Source organism: Orcinus orca, chromosome 3, assembly GCF_937001465.1.
Source record: "Orcinus orca chromosome 3, mOrcOrc1.1, whole genome shotgun sequence".
Taxonomy (NCBI): Eukaryota; Metazoa; Chordata; class Mammalia; order Artiodactyla; family Delphinidae; genus Orcinus; species Orcinus orca.
The window spans coordinates 184,512,963-184,540,194 of record NC_064561.1 but is presented as its reverse complement, the minus strand read 5'-3'; the positions used below and the strand labels follow the sequence as shown (position 1 = coordinate 184,540,194).

The 27,232-nt window shown below is 64.4% G+C and overlaps 1 protein-coding gene across 2 annotated transcripts; it reads left to right on the top strand.

The window, feature by feature from the left end:
- On the top strand, positions 1-26,995 carry NKD2 (NKD inhibitor of WNT signaling pathway 2). Of its 2 annotated transcripts, XM_033436640.2 has the most exons (10): positions 1-194; positions 293-328; positions 672-769; positions 21,612-21,672; positions 22,833-22,960; positions 23,287-23,382; positions 24,095-24,242; positions 24,667-24,751; positions 25,238-25,365; positions 25,539-26,995. In XM_033436640.2, the coding sequence occupies exons 1-10, from the start codon at positions 170-172 to the stop codon at positions 26,102-26,104; spliced, it is 1,371 nt and encodes a 456-aa protein (XP_033292531.1). In that variant the 5' UTR covers positions 1-169; the 3' UTR covers positions 26,105-26,995. The 2 variants fall into 2 exon arrangements, with proteins under 2 accessions (XP_033292531.1, XP_049564230.1); XM_049708273.1 differs by lacking the exon at positions 1-194 and adding an exon at positions 1,372-1,592 and having other exon boundaries at positions 21,612-22,960.
- The last annotated feature ends 237 nt before the right edge of the window (positions 26,996-27,232 follow it).

Sequence of the window (27,232 nt, the reverse complement as noted above, 5' to 3'; positions counted from 1 at the left end):
CGCTGCCGCCGCAGCTGCCTCCGCCGCCCGCCCACGCTCCCCGCGGCTGACAGGAACCCGGTCGCCGGGTCCCTGCCGCCCCCGCGGACGCCGGCCCCCGCCCCGGACCCCAGCCCGGCACCTGGGCTCGGCGCCGGGAGCGCGCGCGGGCGGGCGGGCCGGGGGCGACATGGGGAAATTCCAGTCCAAGCACGGTGAGATGCGGGGCGGCGGGCAGGCGGGCGGGCGGGCGGGCGCGCGCCGGCCACTCACTGTCCCTTCCCTCTCCCCGCGCCCTCCGGCCGCGCCGCAGCCGCTGCAGCCTTCAAGCGGAGAGAGAGCCCCGAAGGTGAGCGCGCGGGGCGGCGGCCAGGGCGCGCGACTGCCACCGGGGCTGGGACCCGAGCACAGAGCGCGACGCGCTTTCTGCCGTCGAGGCCGGGTGGGGTGGGGTGGGGTGGGGTGGGCGGGGGCGGGGAACCTTGCCTTGGGGCCTCCGGGAGCGCACAGGTTTCCCCGCCCCAGACCGCGACCCCGGTCCCCCGCCGGAGCCCCGCGCCCCAGGCCGCGCGGCGAGGGGTGGGCGCGCCTGGCGGCGGGGCATCGTCCAGGCGCAGCTCCCGCGGGCTTACCGGGCGTCTCCTTCCCTCCTCGGCGCCCCGTTTCCCGCGCGTCCGCCCACGGGGCCGCAGGGGACAGCTTCGTGGTGTCTGCGTACCTGGGTGGCCGCAGAGGCACGGAGGAGGCGGAGCGGCGGGGCTGCGTGGAGCACGGCACAAGGGACAAGCAGGTAGGCGTGGTGGGCCCGGCGGCCCCGCCGGGGCCAGGGGACCTGAGTAGCAAAGTTGTGCCCTCTGACCCGGACTCAGGACCCCAGGACAGAGAAGGCGAGGGCCCCGATGGCCCAGCGAGAGTGACTCGGGCTGGGCCAGACGGCCCCTCCCTCTGGGGGAGGGGATGTGGCGCGAGGCCTCGCTCTCCCAGGCTGGAGGAGTGGGGGCAGGGCTGGGGAATGACCTGCTGTAGGATCAGTATACCGCACAGCAGTGGCGGCCACAGCGTTAAAGGCCACCGTGCTGCCCATCTGCCGTGTGGGTGACCGCAGGCCTGCGGGGATGCTCACGGGAAAGCCCAGGGACACCCGGGCTGCAGGTGCTGTCAGGGGTCGCAGGGGTCCCACTCAGGACCCAGCGCCCCTGCGAGTGGATTTGGAAGGGTGTTCCGTCCAGGCCTGGGGCACCAGAGGGGCCTTGGGCAAACCAGACTGCGCACGTTCGCCCGGGAGGAGAGAGGCCGGTGGATGGTCTCGGGCGTTAGTGTGGACTGGAGTTGGGTCGGTGGCCGTGCCAGACGACGGAGACCCCCTCCTCCACCACTGCTTGTTCCCCTCAGAGTCCCCCGCAGACAGAGTACAGCAGCGCATGGACGTGTCAGCTTTCCTTTTGGAAAGACACTTTTCTGGCCGGTTGATAAATGAAAAGTTCTGAGTGTATTTGTAAACACTTGTGTGGCCTCGTCCCGAGAAGGGGCCCAGACACGCCCTGAGATCAAACACACAGTAGAGTTATGATTCCTGTGTCTGGGAGTGAAATTTGAATCCCACGCCTGTGAAGGTAGGAACTCCAGTTTACAGTGTTTGCTGGGCACTCATGGGAAGGTTGCATAAACGTGTGCTCCTGCGCACCACGGGGCCGCCCCAGCTGCTCTCTGGCCCTCCTTTGGTCTGATTTAGTTTGCCTGGGCAGGTGGGTGCTGATAACGGGACGGTGTTTCCTTCCCACTTGGTCCTCCTGTGTGTAGGGGGCGGCAGGTAGTCCAGAGCGGTGAAGGGCATGTCCACCACCTAACCCTGTCCTGCCAGCCACCCGGCAGGGCCGTCGTCAGCTCAGCACAGCAGGTCCCACACGCAGGCGGTGTTCGTCCCGGGCTGCGGGCTACGGAGATGGAAAACAAAACGCTTCCGCTCTGGCCGCGGGTTATAGTGCCAGGTTATGACGGTTTCTTAGGCCAATGGATTCCATGCTCTCGGGACGTTCTTGAAAGAACAGTGTGGGGTTTGGCTTGGGTTGTTCCCTTGTTGTTTTGTTCGCAGCTGTGGTCTGAATGTTTGTGTCCCCCCCCAAAATTCATGTGTTGAAACCTACCCCCCTGTGTGATACATTCAGAGGCTGGCCTTTGGGGAGGCGATTAGGCCCCGAGGGCAGAGTCCTCACGACGGGATCAGTGCCCGTATGCGAGCCCCAGAGCACCGCGCGGCGTTACGGGCAGAAGGCCAAGCCTGCCGGCCCCTCGGTCTTGGACGTCCAGCCTCCGAGACTGTGAACGATGAACTTCTGTTGTTTATGAGCCACTGCTCTGTGGTGTGTCGTCGCCGCAGCCTGAACGTACTGTGACAGCCTCATTCATGACGCCACGATGTAGGAAGAAAAGAATCTCAGGATAAGGGATGGGCCTTTAAATGTAATACATTTGATCTTTTCTCGCCTTTTCCCATCTTTCCTCATCTGGCCATGGGGCTGTGAGCCACGCTGGGAGTTTAGACCCCCCCCGGCCCAGGTGCTCAGGTTTCTCGCTGCCGCACCGCCGACCCCCCTCACCGGGCACCTCCACTCCTGCCTCTGCCCGGAAGTTGCTCTGTCGGGGGACATTGGGGTGTCAGGTCCTACGTTCCTCCTGTTTCCTGTCCTTCCCCTTGTGTGGTGTCCAGAGCCCCGTCACCGTCCCTGCCCTCCCAGGCGATGTCCCAAGGAAGGCCAGCCTGACTGTGCAGTGCCCCCAGAACACCTGACTGGGGTCAGCGAGGGGACACGTCCTCCTGTGCTTCCACGCAGGTCAATCCTGGTGCGCCGTGTTGCCACAAGAACTGTCCCAAATGACCTCGTGGAAATTAAGTGCATGTCCACCACCTAACTCTCACCTGCCCTCACTCACCATCCACCCCCCGCCCCAAAAATAAACGAAATGAGGTTGATTTTGCCCACTAATTAGTGAGCCGTGCTGGCCCCTGGTGCCCGCGTAGTGCACGTCTAATAAGGTCTCTGATAACTATTAGTGTTTTCGGGCAGGTAGATGCCCGCTTCATGGTCTAGAGTGGTCCTCCTCCTTGATTCTGAGAGACGCTGCCTCACTTCATTGCCACGGGCCCCCAGGGGCCTGGGGTTGTGCAGGTGCTGGCCAGTGACGCGGGACATTGGCAAGAGCGGCACAGAGGATGCAGCAGTGGGTGACTGAGGCTGCACGTGCGTTACAGTCCAGAGGAGAGACGGCGGTCACAGCGTCAGCGCTTGACTGCGCTGTTCCAGAGGTGGGGCTGGCGGAGGTCAGGGCGAGGCCCTGTGGGGGTCCAGCTGCCCCTCCTGGGCACGTGCTCACTTGCCATCTGCCCATCTGATTTCTCCATGCTCCCTGCGGGGCGGGAAGAGTCCAGAAGACAAGAATCACCACTAACAACTGAAACTTTGTTGTGACTGAAACCCAGATTTCTATTGAGTAAGCGCAAGAAAGGGGATTCCAGCGGCTCCAGAGGCGTGGGGGCGCCCCGAGGCTTCTGGTTGCCCCCGTCCCCTGCCCCCGTCCCAGTCACCGTGGAGCCACGGTGTGCGGTGTAAACCACACGTTACGGGGCTGTATCCTGTCCTGTGGACGCCAGGGCTCCTCCTCAGCCGTCGGGCCGCAGCCGCGTGGAAGGAGTGGCCTGGGTGGACAGGTGGTGGCGCTGTAGCCACCGTGCAGCTCCACAGGCTGACCCCTGGCCTTCCATGACCCGTGCTCTGGGGACGCGTGATCTGTGGAGTCCTGGCCTGTGTGCGGCGTCTGGGCACCACTCCAGGACCAGCCAGGGGGGCTTGGCTTTCTCTCAGGGGCCCTGTTTCTGCCCTTGGATGTGGCCTGGCCGTGTGTGAGGCCAGCACAGGTGCGCACGCAAGCCTGGGGGCTCCTCTGGGTTTGGGGGGGCACCAGCCACAGGCCTGAGGGCCCAGACCTCACAGATCGGCAGGGAATCCCCCCAAGGTCGGGTGGTGTCAGTGTCCCTCCCCCCGCCCAAGCTTCCGGAACTGCAGATGGCCTCCCTGGACGCCGCTTGGCCTACGGATGAGCCAGGTGGTCGTGACTGAGGCACCTCTGGGGGGCCGCTGGGCTGGGGACCCTGGAGCCACAAGGCTGCTTTGTGGGAAATGCCTGGAGCGGGCGGGGAGGACGGGGCGGCCTGAGGACCCTGCGAGGCAGCCCGCTGCTCAGTGTGTCCCGGGGTGACTGGCTCACGTGTGCCTCTTCCTCACCTGGAAACCTGGGTGGGTGCTGTCTGCAGGCGGGCCTCCCGGCGGGGAAGGGGAGCCACCGTGCCCCCCTGGCTGTCCCCGGGCTCGGGGGTGCAGGAGGTTGGGGTCGTTTGTGGGCCTGCAGCCAATGGCGTCTGACGGCCAGTGGGCGCCGAGGGCACGCGGACGGGCCAGACGCCATGCACGGGGCACCCGCCCCAGCCAGGTGCCCAGGGAGGGCGTGAGGGCAGAGCGTGTGCCTGCCTCGCACGTGCTCTGGCATCCTCACGTGGTTGGCAAGGGCTCTGGGATGTGGACCCGGTGAGGCTGCGGCCGGCGCCCCGACCTCAGGGCCCGGGTGGATGGGCAGAGGCTGTGCCCCAGGGCAGGACAGTGGTGGACGCAGACACCGCCCTCGGGGTGCTGGTCTCTGGAGAAGCCCCCAGCTTCGGTGGGAGACGTGGCATTTGCCTGCCTGCCCTGGGGACACATTGGCACGTGACACTGACCCACCACTCTCACGTGTGCCCTTGGGGGCAGCCCCCGAGAAGCCCCGTGTGCAGACCAGGGACGGTGGTCGGACGGAGGACGGGGAAGTTCATGGAGCGCCCCAGCTCGGGGACACTGTTTTGAGAGGAGGAGCCTGCAGGATGGCGGGGGGTCTCGAGCAGCCCAGTTGGCTGCTGGGTGAGCAGAAACATCAACTTTGCAGGAGTGAAAGCAGAGACCCGCTGTCACCCTGCTCTCCTCAGGGCGTGACAGGCCGCTGTGGGAGACCATGGTGCCACACCCAAGCGGCACCTGTCCCTTATCTCACCTTCGCTCTCCTTCGTGGAGAAGTAGTTAAAGGAACGACTTAGAGGGCTTTTGTCGAAGTCTTGCCTGTTATCTTCTTTGAAAATCCATGCCAGTCTGCAGTCTTCAGAAATCAGCCCTCAGCCCTGGTAGCTGCCCGGCGAAACTACCAGCTTTTAAGCGGGGCTGAGCGCAGACCCAGATGCAGTGGGAAACCCAGAGCGTCGGCGTGGCCCCGGCCGCCGGCCCGGCAGTGCTGCGCGGCCGGCTTGGAGCTCTGCTGAGGAGCGAGCCAGGCCCTCACAGCCTCGACGCTGTGGGGTTCGCGGTGAGATCAGGGCCGTGAGTGCCAGCGGGTAGATTCTGTCCTGGGCGCCGTGACCCCGCCGTGTGTGCCGAAGCAGACTGATCTCTCATCTGAGCCACAAAGTGACCAACGAGATCTGTAGTTTAGCTTCACGTCCCTGTTGGCGGCACCTGGTTCTCCAGCCGCCGTCACCTGGGCGGCCAGCGCTTCGCAGGGCAGCACGGCCGTGGCTCAGCCGGTCCGCAGACCCTCCCTGGGTGGGGAGGAGGCGGGCGGTGCTGCCCTGCCCCTCTGACCTGCCTCTCCAGGGGTCAGGAGTTAGGTCACGGGTCCCCATTCCCCGGCCGGGCCGCACAGCAGGAGGTGAGCGGCGGGCGAGACAGCGAAGCTTCACCTGCCGCTCCCCGTCTCCCCGTCTCTTCCCCACCGCTCCCCGTCGCTCCCCGCCGCTCCCCATCGATCCCCATCGATCCCCTGTCGCTCCCCGTCTCTCCCCGTGTCTCCCTGTTGCTCCCCGTCTCTCCCCATCGCTCCCCATCTCTCCGCATCTCTCCCCGTCTCTCCCCGTCTCTCCGCATCTCTCCCCGTCTCTCCCCGTCGCTCCCCATGTCTCCCCGTCACTCCCCATCTCTCCCCGTCGCTCCCCATGTCTCCCTGTCGCTCCCCGTCGTTCCCCGTCTCTCCCCGTCGTTCCCCGTCGCTCCCCGTCTCTCCCCGTGTCTCCCCGTGTCTCCCTGTTGCTCCCCGTCTCTCCCCATCGCTCCCCGTCTCTCCCCGTCTCTCCCGGTCGCTCCCCGTCGCTTGCACTACTGCCTGAGCCATCCCCCACCCCCGTCCGTGGAAAAATTGTCTTCCACCCCACCAGCCCCTGATGCCAAACAGGTTGGGGACCGCTGGGTTAGGCCGTCTCTTTCTCTGGAGGTGAGACATCGAGGCCACCCATGTCCCCTGTTCTCACTCCCACCGTATGGCCAGGGGGCAGCCAGCCAGGCAGCCCCAGCAAGGTTGTCACAGAAACACTGCCCGCAGGTGACGACTGGGAGCCCCGTGACGTGGCCCTTTTGAAATGTGGGCGGCTCCCCCCACCCCCAAGCCTTCCTCTATCCCGTTGTCCACGGGAGGCAGCCTGCGCAGTGGCCTCATTGCCACCCAGACCCTGCTCTGGGCTTGGAGCTGCCCGCCTGTCACTTGCCCGCACGTCTCTGGGCCACAGCCTGTGCTCCGTGGCGCGGAGGCCGCATGCCTCTGCTTGGGTCCTACGAGGAGACACGAAGCGAGGGACGTGCGGAGAGCAGGATGGGAGCGGGCGCTGGTGCCACGGGGCAGGGGCTGTGGTGGACGGCAGCCCACCCGTGGTCAGTAAGCGTGACGGGCCCGAGCTTCCTGCCTCTCACCCCAGGGCCCTGTGAGCTGCGCCCGCAGGTCAGCAGCCCCCCGAGAGACTGGGTGCTCCAGGCGGGCCCGGCGGGCGTGGGGTCGTGCTGGCCCCTTCCTCTCCTTCTCCCTGAAGAGGGGAGGCCTGTGGCTGCCGTCCCCAGTCCCCGGTCCCCGGAGTGGAGGTTCGGTCCCGGCCAGGCACAGCCCATCTCCTGAGTCTGTCCTGCGCTGGGTTCGAGGGAAGCCGCCTGCTGGGTTGCTGCATGTTGCTGCCCTGGGCCTCGGGCCTCGGGCCTCCTGGGCGTGAAGTGGAGCCTCTCCCAGGTTGACCCTGCATCAGACAGTCGCTGGCTTTGGAAGAAAACGCCTGTGTCGAATGGAAGCCCTTGAGAAGGATGCCGCGGCCGGAAGCAGGCCTGGCGTGCGGGTCACCGCAGCGCCGCTGGGTTGGTGACCAGCCCCCAGGAGTGCGCGGCGGGCCTGCCCTCCCCACGGGGCCCGGACGCCTGCGGCCCTTCCTACCCAGCAAGGTGCCCTCTGGACGGCTACGCGTGTGGAGCGAGGGGCTGACAGCATCGCAGCAGGAACCCTGGCTGCTGGGAGGGGAGGAGGGTGCCCGGCCCTCGCGGGGAGAGGTGGCGATGGGCCGAGTATGGGTTTCCTGGGGCAGCCGTAGCAAAGCCCCACGGACAGACGGACAGGCGGACGGACGGGGCGGCGGCCTGCTTGTCTCCATCCCGGAGGTGGAGGGTCCAGGTGTCCACCTGCCACTTCCCACCAGGGCCTCGCTCCCCTGCCAGGAGGCGCCGCCCCCCCTGTGTCCTCCCAGGGTCACCCCCCTGAGACGTGACGGTCTCTTCGTCAGGACACAGGCTGTGGGATCCGGGTCCGCCCCGGTGACCTCATCTTACCAGAGGGCCTCCGCGGCGACCCCACCTCCGCACACGGTCACCTTCTCGGGAATTGGGGTGCGGTGCGGCCCTAATGGGCCTGAGGCTTTCCTTGGCTCAGGGCCGGCTCTATGCCCTGCATGTCCACCCTCCACGTGCACCCCGTGCAGGCCCCGCCGCTGCTCTGACAGCCGACACTCAGCCAGCTTTCTGGGCTCTGCCGTCCCGACCAGGCCGGTGGCTTGAGTCCCTGTGCCGGTGCATCTCTGGGGCGGGGTCTCCTGGGGACAGAGGCCCGAGGGGGGCCTGGGCCTCGCACAGGGGAGGCTCCCGTGGCCATGCTGACCAAACGGTCATCCGCCCTTGTGCGGCGGCTGCCTTTGCACCCCCGCTGGGAGCTGCACGGGCGTTGCTGCCCCGGGTCCCCCTGGAAGGGCTTCGGGGAAGTGGGGCCTGGGGGAGGGGACCGCGTGCCTGCCTTTCTGGTTCCTGCCTCCAGAGCTGAGGTCTGTAATCCTCCGGTTGTCGTGCTTGGAAGAGGGTGGATATTTCTATGCTGGTTCCACGGCCTCCCGTTAACAGCTCTCATAAAAGAGCCTCCTCTGTTCTGTGGAGAAGAAACCCTTGAAACGCGCCTCCCTCCCTGAGCACTGATTCCTTTCCCTGCAACCAGGAGGCAAAGAATCTCTAGGAGGGCCGGGCCCTGGGGTGTCTCACAACCCCGGGTCTAAGCCTTGCCCGTGGGGGTCTGTCTGCAGCTCCCGGTTTCACCCCCTCCGCTCTCTTCTCCCCCCACCCCTTCCCTTCTCCCCCTCCCCCGCCTTCTTTGGGCTGTAGGAGGTTGGCGGCCCTATCCAGAGGCCAGTGGACCCTGACATCCTGGGGCACGTTGTATCCTGGCCTGAGGGCCATCTGCCCCTCAGATCTTTCTCCCCCAGGAGGACGGAGCCGTCCCTGCCTGGGGGGTTGCAGATGCCCACGTGTATACCCTAAACCCACGAGGTGCCGGCCCACTGCCCTGGGGTCCCTGGATCCTCAGGGGAGGGTTGAGCAGACCCCAGACCTCACCAGGAGGCGTTGGGAATTCTTCCTGAGGGAGGCTGGACCCGTGATCTTCCCTGTGGTCAGCAGGCACTGGGGCATCTGACCGTGGACCTTTCCAGAGTTCTAGGTCTTTGATGGCTAAAAGCACACGTTGGGAATGCCTTAAAGTTAAATGTTTTAAAGTAGTTATGTAGAAGAGAAGCCTTGGGCTCCCTTCGTGGGTCTCCTGGGGTGGCCGTGACAAAGTACCACCAACTGGTCGGCCTAAAATGACAGACGTTTACTCTCTCACCATTCTGGAGGTCAGAACTCGGACACTGAGCTGTCCCAGGGCTGCGCTCCGTCTGCAGGCCCTGCGGGGGGTCCTCCCTGCCTCTTCCAGCTTCTGGGGGCTCCAGGCCCGTGAGAATGTAGTCTAACGCCGCGGATTTCTACGTGGGTGCGAAAGGGATTCCGACACTTTCTTTCCGCGAGCTGATCGGGAAGAGGCCCTGCACCTCGCGGCCCGCAGGCCCGTCCGGGGCACCTGGTTTCTGTGTTCAGGGCTCGCGGCCTGCGCCCTTTCCTCCTCGGTACGCGCCCCTCGGTGGCCCCTCTGGCCCTTTGGCAGCAACAGGTCAAACGTCTGTGTTGGCCTCTCCCCGGCCTGGGAGCACCTGTCCGGCTGCCGCTGGGACGTCCACTCCCCACAGCCTGGGCAGAGCTCCTGATGCACCCCTGGACCTGCATCCACAGCCTGGCCTGCTTGGGACAGCCCCGTGGTCCCCGGGCCCTCAGTCTCTGGCATCCCCATCGCTCAGCAGATCTGCCAGCCCCCCGGTCGGCCTGGAGTCGAGAACTGCCCATGTGGGCCTCCTGCTGGGCCTCTGCGCCAGCCAACTGACCACACGCGGCCAGGTAGGCACGTCCCTCCGCCCAGAGCCGCCTGCTGCCCCTTGGAGCCTGTGCCGACCGACTCCCGCCTGCCACCCCGGCCACCCTCGTGTCCGGTCTGCCGGGTTTCACGTGTTGCTCCGGCCCCTGGGACTTTTGCTCAGTCCTTGGCCTGGGCCCTGCCGTGGACATCTGGCCTGTCCGGGGGGCCTCAGGCTGCCTGCTAGGACTGTCCGCCTTGCCTGTTTCAGACCCCTGCCCTTCTACCTGCCCGACTGAGTCATCTTCCCAGCACTGGCCAGCCGGAGCTGGGTCACTGAGGTCCTAAGGGTCCCGGGCTGGGGAAGCCCCGCTGCGGGGCCAGAGTCCAGCTGGCGACCTCTGTGACCTCGGCCGATCACCGCGTCTCCACCTGGGGGTGGGGGTGGGATTTGGGTGCTCCCAACCGGCGCTGGATGTGGGCTGTATCCACGCCGCCCACAGCGGTCGCTGCCGGCCACGCTGGTGCCTGGAGTGTGGCGAGTGCCAGGGGAGCTGGATTTCTAACGTGGTTTCATTCATAAATTCAAATGTAAGTAGGCACACGTGGCTGTGGCTGCCACGTGGACAGCACAGCTCCAGAACGCTCCATTTGATGTCTGCTAAGCCCCGGGGCCCCTCCCCCTGCAGCTGCAGTCTGGAGAGTGCAGAGCCCCAGTGAGCTTGGCGGGTCTCACGTATCTCAAGGAACTGTCAACGGCCAGTGTCCGCAGGCATAGGCAAATCCCTGCTCATTTTTCAACATGCTGGAGGTTTGGGTTTTCACATTGGCCGGAATCCTTTTAGATGCAAGAAAGCAAGGCAGATCGTTAGCACCAGGGGTTCAGTAGTTTTTGTTCGGTGAGCATGTAATGCACCTAAATGTACAAACGTGCAAATGGGGGCGAGGACCGTCGGAGACGCACACCTTGGCTCGGGAAGGAGGATAAACCGAAGTTCAGCAACATTGACCCCCCTCCGTCCCTCGCTGGGGCCGTGAGCAGGGAGAAGGCCGTCCTCGGTGGCCTCAGATCCAGGTGATACGCCGCGGTCTGCTTCTAGCCCACAGGACCCTCTCCCCAGAGGGGTGTCAGCAGAGCAGCAGAAGCGGTGAGGAGTCCGTCTCACACCACAAATCAAATTGGCGGGGCCGCTGCCGAGGGGCCACGGGAGAGAACACGGGCGGGCACGGCCGTGCAGCGATCGTCCGTGTCACGGCTCTTCCCACACCCGCACGTAAACGCACCCGCGAAGTCAGAGGTGCTGGAGTTTGTGGGTGAGGAAGGAGGACAGTGAAAGGAGATCTTGGAAGAGAAAGTCTGGGGTCCAGACTCCACTGGCATCAGCGTCCACGGCTGTCGAGTACACGGAACCCTCCCGGGCTGCCCGGGCAGCAGGCGGAGGACGGCAGGCTCAGGGTTCCTTCACGGGACGGCACACCCGCATCTGAAGCTGGTGTTCGTCTGGGTTTTCCTGAGTCACGTGGGGATCCCAGGTGGCTGTAAAGGGCACGCAGAGGGTGCTAGGGTGTCCGTATGGTGGGGCAGCTCCTCCAGGGGTACTGAGTGCCCTGGGATGGAGGACCCCACGCCCACCCATGAGCCCGGACACCCGCTTCTCCTCTGAGGCTCTTGAGGAAAACCTGGAGAAGGGCTGTGAGGCAAGAGCGGGTCTCCTGCGCTCGGGGTTCTTCCCATGCTCCCCAGAGTCTCCCAGACCACGCGGCTGCCCTGGGCCCGGCGTCGCTTCTGAGGCGAGATCATCGTTTAACAAAGACGCTTTTCAAAGGAAGAAATGCAGGTGGCCAACAGGCACACAAAAAGGTGCTCAGTAGCGCTAATCATCACGGAAATGCAGATCAAAACCACAAGATGTCACCTCCCACCTGTCAGGTGGCCACCATCGAAAAAAGAAGAGATAGCAAGTGTTGACGAGGGAGTGGAGAAAAGGGAACCCCCGTGCACTGCTGGTGGGAATGAAGATTGGCGCAGCCCCTGTGGAGAACAGTCTGGAGTTTCCTCAAGAAGTTAAAAACAGAACTACCACGTGATCCAGCAATCCCACTCCTGGGTGTGTATTCCAAAGAAAGCAGAAACACTAACTCAGAAAGATAACATGTGCAGCCCCACGTTCACTGCAGCACTGTTCACGATAGCCGAGACACGGAAGCCACCTGAACGTCCATGGATGGATGGATGGATAAAGAAGATGTGGTGTGTATATACAGTGGAATGTTATTCAGCAACAAAGAAGAAAATCTTGCCCAAAACATGGACGGACCTTGAGAGCATTATGCGAAGTGAAGTAAGTCAGGCAGAGAAAGACGAACGCCATGTGATCTCTCTCGTATGAGGACCAGAAATATGCAGAGACGAGAGCTCTGATTGCCGGGGCTGGGGGTGAGGGTGGGAGGAATGGTTGAAGGAGGGCTTAGGCAAGGCAAGTGCAGCTCTCCTCAAAACACTTTCTGTCTTTCACGGGTGGGGTCTTAACTCCGTTGCTTGAAGGGTGGGTTTTGGTTCCTGTGTGTAGAATTGGGGAGGGGGTGCTGGGCTCTGTCGGCCTTGACGCACGGGGGCCGGAAGCAGCCTCAGAGCCACGAGGAGGTGTTTCCACCTGACACCACACAGGTACTGCCAAAGAGAGGAAAACCCTGATCGCTCTCAGAGCTCGGCCCTCGGGCTCCGGAGCCGTGACCAAGTACAAACCGTTAGCGTCTCCAGCCTGTTTATCTCTGCTGCGGGCCCTGGCATCACTCGTGGACACGTGAGGCCTTCTAAACTAAAAACGCAAGTGCGTGGGGTTCTTTTCCACTTTGGAGTTGATCTTCCTTTGAAATAGAAAACATGAGGCTTAAATATGAATGAAAGAATGAAAAGCCCAGTGGTTTTTCCAGAGGAAGAAGCCAGATAGAGGAGGATGAATCTGGGTCTGCAGCCCAAACCCAGTGGCGTTAAACGCCGTCTGAACGGGAGCGCTGGAGGGCACGGTGGTTCAGGCACGTGGGGGACGAGGGCCTTGTTGGTATTTTGCGTGTTGTGACCGCTGCGGCCAGGAAGCTTGGAGGGCAGCAGTAGGCCCTGGAAGGATGATCGCCCGCGATCTTCCGTGTTCTGTGAAGTTCCTCGTTAGCTCTGAAGATGGAAACAGGAGCAGGCACGACCGGGAGAAAAGCCGGTCTGCAGATTTGTTGCGAAATGGTTTAGTGTTAAACAAAAAACAGAATTGCAGGGTGCTGAGAACTGAGCCACTGAAGGCGTTTTGGCATGTTTTATGCGCACTTCTCAATATTCTGGGGTAGAGATTGTGTGGGGGGGGCATGCGTGGGCCTGCATATGTGTATGTGCATGTATGTGTGTACACGTGCATGTATGTTTCCATGCATATGTATATGTGTGTACATGACGTGTATACATGTGTATACATATGCAGGGGGTGTGTGTGTATCTTCTCACTGATCCTCCTCTTCTTGTTTTCCTTGCACATGTCTTAGGGTGGAGTTATTTCCCCAGCAGGTGGCCTGTGTGCCCCTACCGCCCCGCTGTAACTTATCCACAGCCGTGGGCTGTGGACCAGCTCCTGGGCTGAGTCCCCCGGGGGGCGTGTTTTCAGGCTTTCCTGCCACACGCGTGCCAGCCGTTCTCCGGTGGGGTAAGGTGTCCTCACCCAGGAAGCAGGTTACGGCTGTGCGGGCACGTGAGGTCTGTAGGCATTTATTTTAGGAGGCCCTTTGATCCTCGAACGACTGAGTTTCTAGACCTCCAGTTCCAAATGTGGTTATTACCAGGCTGGTTAAACGGCACTAAAGCAGGGGCACCGATGGGCACATCTAGAAATGCCCCTCGGCTCCTGAAGTGCGGTTGCAACTTGGAAAGCAAGACACCGAAGGCCTCTGTGGTTGTGGGCAAGCCCCGCACTGCCCCTCCCCCGAGGCCTTTCACTTTGAAATCAGGAGCTCACAGCCACAGCCGCCGTGGCCCCTCGAGTGGAGACCCTCCGTGGCGTCGTCGCACCTGAGTAGGAATTACTAAGCCCCAGAGCTGCGTCGTCACATCTGAAACCGTTCCGCCGCTGAAGCCGAGACTCCCACCACCTGGCGTTTCCAGACAGACGCGCCAGCCTGGCGCCTTCCAGCCAGTTCTGCTCAGGCTGCCTCGGTCTCCCTTGCGGGTGTTTCTGAGATGTGTGCCCACCAGGCCTTCAGGCAGCGGGGTGGGCAGACCCCCTCTGCCCTCCGTTCTCTCCCGCCTGAGGCCACTGTCCCCCCTCCTCCCGCTGTCCCACCCTGCCTCCTTCCCCGTCCACTCTGCTGTACCCCTGACCTTTGACTCTGGGGCGTCTCCCCCGCCCAGCGCCCCAGCCCTTGGGGTTTCTGCCTTTGCCTTCTCCCGCATGGCCCGGTTCTGTCCAGTGCATGGTGAGCCCAGGCCTCCCCACCTCTCACCCCACACCAATCCCGCCACATCCGGCGTCCTGACAGCCCCGAGCTGGAGCCCGGCTTCCTCTCCGGTCCCCCCACTTGGCCCAGGTCGCCCTTGCCTAGATGTCACATCGCCCCGCCCCTTGCCCAGCCCCAGGCTCCTCCCAAACTGCCCCAAAGTAGCCTTGGTCGCCTTGGTCACTGAAGTAGCACAAGCCTGCTGGGCATGTCCCCTGAGGACCCCGGCCTCCTCGCTGAGCCCCCGAGCCCCTGGCTGCCTGGGATGCCTGCTCCGGCCCCGCATCTCCACCCTCTGCCACGACCGGGTCCCCATCCCGGTCCCCAGCGGGCCGCCCAGTTTGCAGGATTAACCACGGGTGGGGCTGCCGTCCAGGGCGGGTGCGGCTGTCCTCGTGGCTTCTGGCGAGCCAGCTCCCTGGCAGTGCTGACCGCAGAGCCGGAATCAGTGTGGCTCTGACGGCCCCTTCCAGCCGTCCCCAGGGCCCTCCCCACATGCCGCTTCAGAGCTACCTGCTTCAGCTGCCCAGGGCGGGGAGGTAAGGCCAGGCTCTGTCTCTGATGATCAGAAACCCTGCTGGACTGATCGACATTCCACGAGGGCCGACAGCCCACGCGGGGGGCCGGTGTGAGCCGGGGCCGGGGTGGAGAGCCCGTGGGGCAGCCAGGCCGTGTGGCTGGAGAGGTGCCCTGCGTCGCTGGGAGGGGCTCGCTGGGGTGGTGGGCGCGGCAGGAGCGATCTGTCTGGTTTCCGAACGGGTGGGAGCGCGTGGTGAACAGCACCTTCGGGATGGTACCTGTGACCCTGGGCGTGGGCCCCGCAGGCCCCGGGCCCCGGGCGTCCTCCTGGCACTGGGGCCACCCTCTCCTGAGGGAGCTGGGGAGCACCAAGGATGTCCTACCAGGAGCCATTAGCTCTGGAGGGTGCCCCCAGCTGGCCTGCTAGGTCCCCCTCCTCCCCGCGGCCCTCCCGCTGCTCCCCCGGGGGAGCCCCTCCCCTCCCCCTCCCCCCTCCTTTCCCCTCCCCCATCTCTCCTCCTCTCTCTGACTTCCGGTGTTGTTCTCCTCCCCCTGCTTGAACTCCCATCCACACTGGGCCCCCCTTCTACCCCCCCCCCTGCAGACATCTCACCTCGGGACTCCGGAATTCACCCAGTCCAGGCTCTCAGAAGCGGCCTTGAACTTACATCCCATGGGACTGTACTTCCAGACCCCAAGATGCTCTATGGGCTTTAGCTCCTGAGCTGCAGGGGGGCTGCAAACTTCTCTGAGTGGATCACCCCGTATTTTTACTGTTCCAAGATCAGCGGTGGGACCAGAGCCGTCCCTGGGGGTGGGTGCATGCAGCCTGGCTCTCGCAGGGGGACCGTCTGGATTCTTGAGACAGCAACGTGTCCTTGGACCCTCCGCAGAAAGGAAATTGGACTCAACACACAGAGCTAGTTTTCCGTCCTCTGGGGAAAACTGGTTCTCAGAAACGCAGGCCTGGGGCCCCCTCGGAGTCCAAAGAATCCACTGTGGGAGCAGACGCGGCTCTCAGTCCGCCCTCGCGGTTTGCGTTGTGACCCTGGCTTTGGAGCGGGGCTGCGGTCTCCCCACCCCTGAGGCCGGAGGAGGGGCCTGGTCGCAGCTGGGTTTCTGGCCAGTGTGCTTCCCTGTCTCCCCTACTTCAGGAGAAGGCCCTGTGGTTAGCGTGTGCGTGGGCAGTCACTCTGCACCCCGGCCTCGCGTCACTGGGAGGACAGCCGAGGCTGCGAGGCCGGCAGCCGGTTCAGGATTCTCAGCCGCCTTTCGGCTTCTGGGCGGTGCTGGACTCATTCTCATCCCAGGACCCACGACTGTTACCTCATATGGAAAACGGGTCTCTGCAGATGTCATTAAACTCAGGATCTAGAGACGAGAGATGGTGCTGGTGGCCCAAACCGCCACCAGGTGTATCTCTGTAAGAGGAAGGAGGGGGGCGGGGGTGCTGACCCAGAATGGAAGATGCGCCCTGGAGAGGACGCGTGGCCACAGGGCGGAGGTTGGCGGGATGCGGCCACGAGCCCAGAGACGCTGGGGCCCCCGGGAGCTGGGAGAGGCAGGAGGGACCCTCCCTGGGGCCTCCGGGGGAGCCCCTGCCACACCGTGGTTTCTGTTTCTCTGTTTTAAGCCACCCAGCTGGTGGCCGTTTGTTACGGCCGCCCCAGGACACGGACACACCGTCCTCCGGGCCCTGTGACCCTTGACAGCTCCTGCTTATTGAAGCCCAAATCCCCCAGACCCCCGCGCTAAGCCCTGGCGAAGAATCTGGGTTGAATCAACCTGGCTTTTTGAAGGAAACACAGTGCAGGGTCATCTGTTTGGAAAAGAGGAGACGCCTGCCCTTCCTGGAGCAAAACAAGGCCTGAACTAACCCCATGGGCTGCTGCCTGGAAGGGCCTTGAGTTTTCCCGGCAGCATCGGCGGGGGGTGGTGGCGGAAGGCCGGGATGTGAGCCCCCGCCCGCCCTGAGGCTTGTCACAGGCCCGCGGCCACGCCAGGACCCTGGGTGGACCCGGGTTCAGAAGCCAAGCAGCCCGGTGGATGCCGGGCACCCCTCACGGCCGACTGCAGGGAAGCAGGTTCCCATGCAGGTGGGCGGACACAGGAAGGGGCGGCCGGGCCAGAGTGGCCGGGGAGCTGGGCTGCAGGATCGACCAGGAGGTCCCCCTGGGGTCTCGAGTTTGCAGCGGATTGTAAGGTCCTTCCAGGATGCCCAGCATGTTTGTCGAGCAGTTTCTAACCAGACCCTTTAACAGGCCGATGAGGAAGCAGGTTTGTAAAGGCCATCTTTTCACATGCTCCGCCCCGTTCACGGCTCCATGGGAAGAGCAGAAACTCCGGCCGCACCGATTCCCTCGGGGATCTTCCCGGGAGTCGGGGGGCGGGGAGCCTCTGCTCCGTCAAGAGTGTGGGGTTTCCAAGGAAAACGGGCGGCCCCGAAAACCCGGGAACATGTTTCCTAAGGCCGCAGAGCCGCTGAATTTTGAAGGAATATGTGAACGTTGACGTTTGGAAAGCGGACGGTGTTCAGGAGGTGATCGTTTGCATCACCGAAGGCTTCTCCTTTTCAATCAGCCAGACATCCCCACATCCACGTGGCCTTAAACAGGAGCCCATCTCCTGCCACGCAGCCAGGCTCGCGTGAGGGGTGGACGGCCCAGCGTCGACAGCTCTGGCGGCTGGAGGGGGCACCCTGGCCGTGGGAACGTGCGGCCAGACCTCTTGGCTTTCTCACGGGAGGCCAGGGTCTGAGCTTTTAGGTGGTATGTCCCAACACCTGTGTGCCTGTAGGCCTCACCTGGGCAGATGGGCCGTCCCGGGCCTTTCGGCAGGACCTGGCCAGGCCAAGGGCCGCTTGCTGGGAAGGACCAGGAATTCAGTTTTGTGCCATGGCTCATGGAGCAGATGTTCTCGGGAGTCTGAGCTCAGGACAGAGGCACGGCAGGGTACGTGGCCTCTGGGCCCCCCCGAGAGCCCCTGCGGGTGAGGGGGGCACGGATGGGACCATGGGGACCCTGCAGCGAAGGCCGCGGCCACCCAATGTTGACGTCCAAAGAAGGACAGGGAGAATAAAGCTTCAGGATGCGTGGGCCCTGGTGCCGTCCCGGGGGGCCAGCAGAGCGCCTGGCGGATGCTGGAGAGTGAACACAGACGCTGCAGGGGCGAGGGCGGAGCTGCCCCGGCCTGGTGCCCCGGGGGTTGGCAGGGGCTCAGGCCCCGCATGGATCGTAGAGCATGGCGATCTCGTAGGCCCTCCTGGCTGATGTGGGAGTCCCGGGGCCGCGTGGGGATGGAGCCCGTGACCAGGAGAGTCAGGAGGTGGTTGGTGCCCAGGACCATCCGGTCAGGCGGGGAAGCAGGAAGCGGGAAGGTGGGGGCCGGACCGGAGAGCGAGGTGAGGGTGGAGGATTCTGTATGCAGGAGGCCGGGGCTCCTCTGGGGGCGCAAAGGGGAGCGAGGGGGGAGGTTGACGCTGGGGAGGGTCTGCAGCGGGGGCTCAGAGCAAGGGGGTGCACGCCAGCACGGGAGGGGCATCCCAGGAGGGGTGGGGCTGGACCGCCCTGGGGCAGGCGCTGCGGCGGAAGCGGGGCCCTTGAGCGGGGCCATCAGAAATGGGGCGTCTGTGTGCTCCCCGGTCGTGCTTGAGGGCCCCGGTTTTCGGGCCACTTAGGAGGTCGCCCTGCGGGGAGTGGCCGCGCATCTGGTCAGCAGCCCTGCGGGAGGTTTTTTATGTTGCAGTTAAAGCCCTTGGCCCTTGTATTGAGCCAGAGCGGTGAAGATTAAAGGGCATTTTGGTGCAACCAGGACGGATGTGAAGGCACCAGTCGCGGGAGAAGCACGGTTGCGTTCCCTGCAGCGCCTTCTGTTCCCTGAGTGCCGTGCATCGCAGCGGTGGCTGTCGACTCAGATCTTAAACGCTGCGTGTTCTAGCCTTGGGGTGTACGTGGATGAACTGCACGCGCAGCCGTATCAGGGAAGGAGGTCACGACGGGCTGTCGTATCCGTCCTGGCCCGTCGTGTCCTGACTGTGTCTGTGATTGTAGGCGAGCAGCTCAGGGTCCAGCCAAGGGTCTGTGCAGACCGTTTCTGTCTTGACCCTCCCCCAGCCCAGAGCATTTATCGTCTTGTCTGTAACCAACACAATACGCCAAAAGCAAGTCTCAAATTATTTTAGAACAAAAAATGGGATGAAGTTTTGAACTTGCAACTTTTTTAAGCTCACACGTAGAGGACTTGGGTGGGTCTTGTTTTTCTTCTGACCTCTCAGCCGGGCCAGGCGAGCGATGTGGAAACCCTGGCTTCCTGCCTGTCGCTCCAGCTGCTGGTGGCCGAGGCCTCCGGGCCAGCCGCTCCACCAGCCGTGCGCCCCGGCGCTTTCCCAGAAGTGCGTCTCGGGGCCTCAGCCGTTCCACCCCGAGACTGGCTCTTCTAGCAAGAAGTGCTGTGCTCTGTTGCCAGCTGACCTGCAAGCCTCCGGCACCTGGTCCGGAAGCCACCGCTGCTCCCCACAAATGCCTGGGACCTCAGCTTCATGACTTATTTTGATTTTACAGAAAAAAATTTAACCAAAAATCAGGTTTTCAGGAAAAGTGACTGGAAGTTATCTTAACGTCCACCCGGGAGAGAGCTCAGCCCTGTCTTTGGGCGGGAGAGGACCTTGTGAGCCCGGGCGCTGCGTGTGCAGGGCGTTCACAGGACCCCAAGGACGCTTGGAGCTATAGGCGAAGCGGGTGCTTTCGATGCCAGCAGGCTGGGTGGCCGAGGGAGTGGCGTCTTAATAATCGGGTGACTTCTTATTAAAACAAGTTCACTGCTCACCTGGCGTGCTGAGAGAACTATGGAAGTAGCCTTATTCTGAAGGGTGTGACGTGGAGGGGGTTAGGGCAGGGGATTAGGAGAGAGGAAGACGCCAGGGGCACCTGTAGGGGCTCTGGAGACAGGCGGCAGGGGTCCCCCTCCTTCCTGGGCCCAGCGACACCGTCTCCACCCCGCATCCTCCTCGAGGCTCTGTCTGGGCAGCGATGGTCCCTGCACCGTCTGGGTGCTCCTGTGGTGCCCACGGCCGTCAGAGCCCCAGGCCAGGTTCCCTGATGTCACGTGCGTAGGGGCCCCCAGCACAGCCGGGATCTCACCCAGAGGAGCCCGCGCTCTGTCCCTCGGCCCCGCCCTGCTGCACCCGCGTTCCTTGGGAGACCCCAAGGCCTGGGGGGGGGTTCCCTTCCCCACGCAGAGCGGGGCATCTGGGCCGGTCCTCACTGAACCCAGGGCAGCATGTGCGCAGAACAGGAGGTGTGCGTCTGTCTCCTCGTTCCCGTGGACCCAAGTGTCTTAGGGTGTGTTTGGCATCAAGGTCTTCTTCAAAGTAATCAGTCTGAAGATCTGGGTAACAGCATTCCAGGTGTTTTTCGTGGGGTTTGTTTTGATTTGTTTGTTCTCACAAAGAACAAGCTAGAGACGCAGAGCTGTGTTTGAGGCTGGCCTGTGTCCCCTCTCCTCCTGCCGACGGACACGGCCATCCCGAGGGCACTGGTGGGCCTGGCACGAGGGGCTGGGTCTGGCTGGTGGCATCAGGCCCCTAGATGAGGAACCTGGGAGCAGGGACCAGTGTCACAGCCGCGTGGGCCGAGCCGGCACAGGGCCTTCTGCTGTTCCGGTGGTGGCTGGGGCGCCTCGGGCTGGCAGAGGCTCTGGCACTCACCGGCCAGGGCAAGGATGCCGCCAGGCCGCCCCCGCGGGGCGCAGGCGTTGTGGCCCCCTCTCCCTGCCGCCCAGTTGGTCCCGCACGTGGCCCCTCCCGGCCGGGCCTGGTTAGCACCCTCCGAGGCACCGGCATGGGGACACTGCTTCCCACCCCCAGTCCACCTGCGTGAAAAGGCGACAGAGGGACAGTCTGACCCAACAACACCACCACGTGGAGATGACGTCAGGCCTGTTTGTGGACAGGTCGGGGCTGGTCCCCGGCCGCTGCCCGCAGCCGGAGGGGCAGCGGTCGGAACCCTCCACCATCCCCTGCGGGGCCCCGAGCTTGTGGGGTGTCAGGCGACCTGGCGGGGCAACCCCACTGGGTCTCCTGCCGAGTTGACTCCAGCCTGGGCCTGAGCCCTTGGGAGAGATGAGGGGCCCCAAGTGGCCTGGAGGTGCTGCGTCAGGAGGTGCGATAGAGCCTTGGGGCCCAAGAGGGCCGTGTAGCCAAGCAGCCTGGGGGGCCGTGTCCTCACACACATCTGAGCGTTGCATCCTTGGCCAGGCTCTCAACAGCTCTGTGGCTTCGGAGTCAGAACGGAAACGTGGGGGACAGAGACGTCCGTCTGCCCAAGAGTCACCTGGGGAAACACCCGGGTCCTGGGGGCGACGCCACGTGACCCGCCACTGGGGCCCTGGATGGAGCCGGGATCCGAGGCAGCTTCCCTGGCCGTGTCGCCCCTTCTTCCCGTCTCTGTGCTCTGACTTTTGTGGGCTGTCTCCACGGGCCACGTGAACTTCTGTTCTGTGGTTTCCTGGCTGAAACACCCTTTGGATACGTTGGAAGTCTTGTCCCGTTTTTCCGTAACTGGTCTTGGGATCGGCCCTGGAAGCCGGGGGGCTTCTGTCTGTGCCCTCGGCCCGGCCGCCCTGGAGGAGATGCCGTCCCCCTGCAGCCCCGGCCCCTGGGTTCGCGGGGGTTTCGGGGGCAGGTCACTCGGGTTCTTGCCCGGCTGTGATGGGAGGTACTGCGTGCGGGCCAGGGAGCAGAGGGCAGGCGGCTTCTGTCCGCAGCCCAGGCTTCTGGTCTGTGCCCACCTCTCACAGCAAAGGCCAGGCCGCAGCTTCGTTCTCACTGCGGCTGCGTCCTTGGGCAAAGGCCGTGCCCCTCGTGCGGGGCTCCTGTTGAAGCCCCGGCGCTCTCACGGGCGCCATGTCTCGTCCTGGAGACACTTCTCGTGGAACCAGACAACATCCAGGGATGTGCGTGTGTCTTACTTTCAAAAACCTGAGGCTTAGTGAGTGTGGAGAGGTTGGTATTTCTAGACCAAGAACTCTCGGCGCCCCAGGAGGTGGGGTCCGGTTCCGGCACCCGGAGCGCATGTGGGGGTGCACACCGTCTGCCCTGTCCTCTCTCCCTGCAGGGGCTGCCTGGCGGGGACCCCAAGGAAGGACCTTTCCGGGACGACCCGTGTCCCCTAGAGGGTAAGTCCTGCTCTCCAGACCTCACTGACGCCACACTGTACCCCAGGCACCTGCCCCCAGGACACCCTGGCAATGGGGACCACCCACACCCCACGCTTCCCGACGTATCCTAGCACACCCAGGCCAGCCCTGGCTGGTCGCGGGTCCCCACCGGTGGCCGTTTGCAGGTGCAAGCCAGGTTCCCCGGTCTTAAAAGCAAATTGTTCTGAGATGTGCTTAAAAACACATCTCACGTGGGCTCCTCCGTGGAGCAGATGACGTGGACTTCGGTCTGGGGGTTGGAGAACAAAAGGCGAATCTCAGGGCCTCTGCCCGTCCGCGTCCCTGGAGTCTCGCGAGCCCGTAGGCGGAAGGACAGGTTCCGCACGGGTGTTTCGGTGAATCCACGGGTCACCTGTGGGTGTGATGTGCCGCATTAGCGTAAGGCTGTCCAAAGTGGTCTGTGTGCGAAGCATGACCGCCCTAGTCACCGCCACACATGTGCATCTGCTGTGGAGTGGGTCCCCGTGGCGTGTGACAGTGACCACCAGGCTTGTCCGAGGGTCACCTGCCGGGTGAGCGTTCTCAGCATTACGTGGGCGGGGAGGCTGACCGCAGGGCTGCCTTTGGAGGGGCTCCGCGAGCCCTGCCCAGGAGCTCAGGCCCTGGGGGTCTCCTGGCAGCTGCGTGTCTCCCAGACACGCCCGGCTCCTGTCCTGGGGAGTAAGTGAGCCCGGAGACCAGGGCACTCCTTGTCCGTCGGGCCCAGAGATTGGGGAGGGGGCTGCCCGGCGCACAGGCAGCCTCCCGGGCTCTGGTGTTGCGGGCTGTTGGGAAACCGGACCGTGTCGCTGGGGAGGGGAAGCCAGACAGTGAAGCAACCCTCCCGGGGGCCCCTCGGGCCGGGCTGCCTGCCTGTGGGCCTGCGGGGCCGCCCTCTCCCTGCCCCAGGCTTCGAAGCCACTGCAGCCAGGGAGGCAGGAGCGCGCGTCCGGCCGCGGCTCACACCGGGGAGGGTCGCCCTGGCCTCCGCTCAGGTCCCTTGATGCCGCGTGTTCCAGAAGCCCAGGCCCTCAGCTCAGACCCGTCTGGAGAGGGGCCACACCCCCTCCCCAGCCCTGCGTCAGCCCCCGGGCCAGGCCAGGGGAGACGGGCCCGTCCCACCCCTCTCGTCCCTGCAGTGGCACTGCCGCCGGAGAAGGCCGAGGGCCGAGAGGGCCCAGGACAGCTCTTCGGCACAGACGATGGAGAAAGAGCAGTGAACTGCGAGGGCCCCCGCGGGCCGGGCAAGCGGCGCCTGAACGTGGACGTAGGTCTTTGCCCGGCTGCCCCTCCTGCAGGCGGCCAGCGCCGGGGGAGGGGCGCGTACCGCGCTAACATGGGGTCCCTGCGCCCTGCAGCTCCCACGCCGCAGGCTCTGCTGGGTGGGGGTGTCGCCCTGCACTCGGCCTGAGCTGGCCAGCATGGCCCCAAGTAATTCAGGGGACTTGCCCGGCACCAGTGCCAGCACCACGGAAGTGACCCAGGAGTCGACTGTGCAGACCTCTCAGCTCCCCAGCCCGCCCGCGGTGGGGGTCAGGGCCCCGGCGCGAGGACGAGGCTGACCCTGGCTGCCTGTCCCCGTCACCCCTGCAGGCGCTCCAGTGTGACGTCTCGGTGGAGGAGGACGACGGCCAGGAGTGGACGTTCACGCTCTACGGCTTCGACAACAGTGGCAAGGCCACCAGAGAGGTGACACTCTGCGTCTGCATCCCACGGTCCCTGGAAGGGCGCTGGCCGCAGACAGACAACGATGCCCGGGTCTCCACGATGGGGACAGGCTGAGCCCCTCCAGGGCGGCGGGAGAGGCTGGCACCCTTCATAGACGGGCTTGCGCGGGGCGGGAGGGGAGCCACCGCAGGACCCAGGTCACCGACAGAGCCGGCTGGAGTCCGTGTCCCCTCCTGCGCCCGGCTGGTGTCTCTGCGGTTCCTGACAGAGCCCTGCACGCCTGTCTCTGCCCCGGCCAGCAGCCCCTCCCCTCCGCAGGGTGGTGAGGGCCCCAGGGGTGCCCCTGGCGCTCTGCTCTGCTGGCTTGTGTGTCCAGGAGGGGCAAAGTGCCTCTTGAGAGGAAGCAGGCACGTAGGATGACTGAAATAAGTGTGTTTGTTTGAGTTAAAAGCAGAATCTGATAGTTTATCTGACTGCTAAGTCTTTTGAACATAGATTCGGTTTGAAATTTAAAAGGTCGGAAAGGTGTGATTGCAGCAGGGCTGCTGGCTCAGGTTGCGTGGTGCGTTCACAGGACTGAGGAAAGGCGTCTCAGATGAGCTGCCTCCTTTAGCTGGGCTCTGCTGGGATGCCGAGTGAATCAGGCAGGCAGCCTGGAGGTGGCAGCAGGCAGTGTGGGTGGGCGGTCCTCCCCCCGTCTGCCTGTGTCCGTGACGTCCGTGCCCGCCCTCAGGACATGTCCAGTCTGATGCACACGATCTACGAGGTCGTCGATGCCTCGGTCAACCACTCCTCGGGCAGAAGCAAGACCCTCCGGGTGAAGCTGACCGTCAGCCCTGAGCCCTCCAGCAAGAGGAAGGACGGTCCCCCCGCCAGCCAGGGTGAGGGCCTGGCTCCTGGGCTGCAGCAGCTCCCTGCTCAGATGCCCTGAAGACTCTGCTTAGACGTCAGCCCACCCCTCCTCGCAGGCAGGCTTCCTGCACCCCCTGCCCCCACACTGCATCTCCCCAGAGCTCCCACCCACCCTGCCGGGGGGTGTTAACTGTGTCTACTGTTCAGTGCCCCCATCACAGAAAAAGTCTCTATGGCCTCCTGAACATGGAAGGCGGGGCCTGGCACGGGCTCGAAGCTGTTTGTTCAGTGAAAGAATGAGTGCATGGGTGCCTGAGTGAGTGAGCGAACGAGTGAGTGAATGAATGAATGAGTGAGTGAACCAGTGGGTGATTGAATGAGTGAACGAGTGAGTGAGCGAATGAATGAGTGAACGAGTGGGTGAGAGAACGAGTGCCCACCTGCCTCTTTCAGACCGGGAGCCCACGCGATGCAGGATGGAGGGGGAGCTCCCCGAGGACCCCAGGGTGGCTGACAAGAGGCTGTCCACGCACATCAGGTGAGGGGCTGGCGTCCAGCTGTGCCCTCCTGAGATGCGAGCAGCCCAGCCACACTCCTGCGCCCACAGGCCTCAGGGGCTGTCCCCTTGGGGTGGCCCCCCAGGACGGGCACCTGGGCACAAAGGCCGGATGCGGCCAGGGAGCCCCGGTCCCTCCCTGCCATCGGGTGGGCGGCCGGCACTCGGGCTGGAGCTGGGCGCTTCCAGTGTCGTCTGAGAGGCCATGGGGCTTGAAGGGCAGCAGGCGTTCGGCCTCCAGACCCTCAGCCCAGCTGCTCCTGTGCCCTACGGCTCCACTCACTGGGGCAGCAGCCACGGAGCCCTAGCTGGCGTCCTAGGTGACACAAAGACAGCAGAGGACACTGGGTGGGACCGTGGTCCTGGGGTCCCCTTGGGCCCCTGCTTGTCATAGCGCCCACCCTTTCTGGGTGGGCGTGCTGCTCAGAGCATGAGAGAGCAAACCCTCGCCCCCCCACGCTCCACCAGGAGGCCCACCGCCGACCCCCACCCCTGCTCCGAGCGGGGGCCCTACTGTGTGGACGAGAGCACGGAGCGGAGGAACCACTACCTGGACCTGGCGGGAATCGAGAACTACGCATCTAAGTTCGGACCAGGTGGGTCCTGGAGACTGGGCCCCTGGCGCCAGGCCTGAGGGTTCCGGGTCCCTGCGGCGACCCCAGCTGGGGCCCCGAGTCCCAGAGTGGGCCGTTCAGGTGTGCGGGCAGGACCGGGTCCGGGTGGGACGTCCCAGGCCCTGCGAGGGGTCTCACGGGTGCTGTGTCTGCAGGGTCTCCCCCGGCGCAGGCCAGGCAGGAGCCCCCAGCCAGGGCCGCGCACCCGCAGGGCCGGTCCCGCTCCCAGGAGTCGGACGCGCACGCCGTGCACCATCGCCGCTGCCTGGGGCCGGCCGAGCCCGCCCTGCTGGCCGCGGAGCCCGTGCCGCGGGCCCTGGACCTGCCGCCCCGGCCGAAGGGGCCGGAGAGGCCGTTCCTGAGGTCCCCGCAGGGCTCGGGGCGGCCGCCCGGGGCCCCCAGTGGGGGCAGGCCCGGGAGAGCGTTCAGCTTTCATCCGCCGGCCCCCCAACCCCAGGCCCCGCCCCAGGACGGTCACCATGTCCCGCAGTCCCTGCCCCCGCCCTACGGCCACAGGCGCTGCCGGCAGAGGGGCCGGGAGGGCCACTCGCCGCTCAAGGCCGCACCAGGCCAGCCCGCGGCGCTGGAGCACGAGGCAGCGCGGGAGCTGCCGCCCGTGCTGCTGGGCGAGGCCTGCGCGGTGCCGGCGGTCCAGCGCCACGAGCACCACCACCACCACGAGCACCACCACCACCACCACCACCACCACCACCCGGCCTAGCGGCCCCGCCGGTGCTGGGGACCCACGCGGAGGAGCCTCCTCCCTCCTCGGCGAGGAGTGTCTCACGCCAGCGGCGTCCCCGTCCCGAAGCTTTCTGTGTCATCCATAAACACATTTGTACACTTGGACGCCTGCCCCTGCTCCTGCCGCGATACCAAAGCAAGGCCCACGGGGGCGAAGGGACCCTGCTCGGACGGCCTGGGCGTGTTTTCCTCTTGGAGCCCCGCTGGGGGCGCTTCTCCTGCGCGGCAGGGGGCGCGAGGCTTGTCACTGGCCCCGGGGGGCCGCGGGCTTTGTGGTTCCTGGGGCTCATCCACCCTGAACCGGGGAGGGGCGGCTCGGGGCAGTCGCTGCTCGGGGCCGCGTGTGCGAGGCCGGCACGGATCACGGGGAGAAGGGTGGCCCCGCGGGGGGCCAGGGAAGCGGCCGGAGTCCAGAAAGGCGGAGGTGAAAGCCAAGAGGAGGGGCGGCCAGGCAGGGCCACAGGCGGTGCCGCTAGCATCCTACGAGGACACAGACGTGGCCGGCGGGGCGAGGGAAGCGTGGGCGCCCCCGAGAACCGCACACGCGTGGACAGCTGGACAGGAGGCGGGCGGAAAACCTTGAGTGCCGGGGCACAGCCTCAGCTTTGGAAAAGCGCGATTCCCTTTGGGAGGCTGGGAAGAGGGCCGCAGGCGAGCAGGAAGCCTGGGTGTCCTGGAACCTCGGCCCGCGGATGCCCCCGAGGCAGGACGTGCCGCTGCTCCGTCTGAGGTGAGCAGCTTGTGAATTGGTGCAGCTCGTTTTGTATTTGCCTCCTTGGCGCTGTTTTTAAGGATACAGCAAAGTGGTGGTTGGTCTGTGAGTTATTCCCCAGTCATAATAAAAATACGTGCATTTTGTAACATGTCACACCTTGTTTTAAAGTGAGTTTTCAGTCGAATCGGTCTGATCCCCTGCACCAGCGTGTGGCCACGAGTGCAGACAGCTGGCCGCTCAGCCGGGACGGGCCCACGGTGCTCGGAGAGAGCACGTCCGTCGCTGTTCGTACGTTTGTAGAAGTAAAATTAACGCACACACAGCTCCGCATTTCTGCGTAACTCTTCCCCCACTTTACTGCTCTAAAAGAGCAAAATAAAGCCCTAAGCC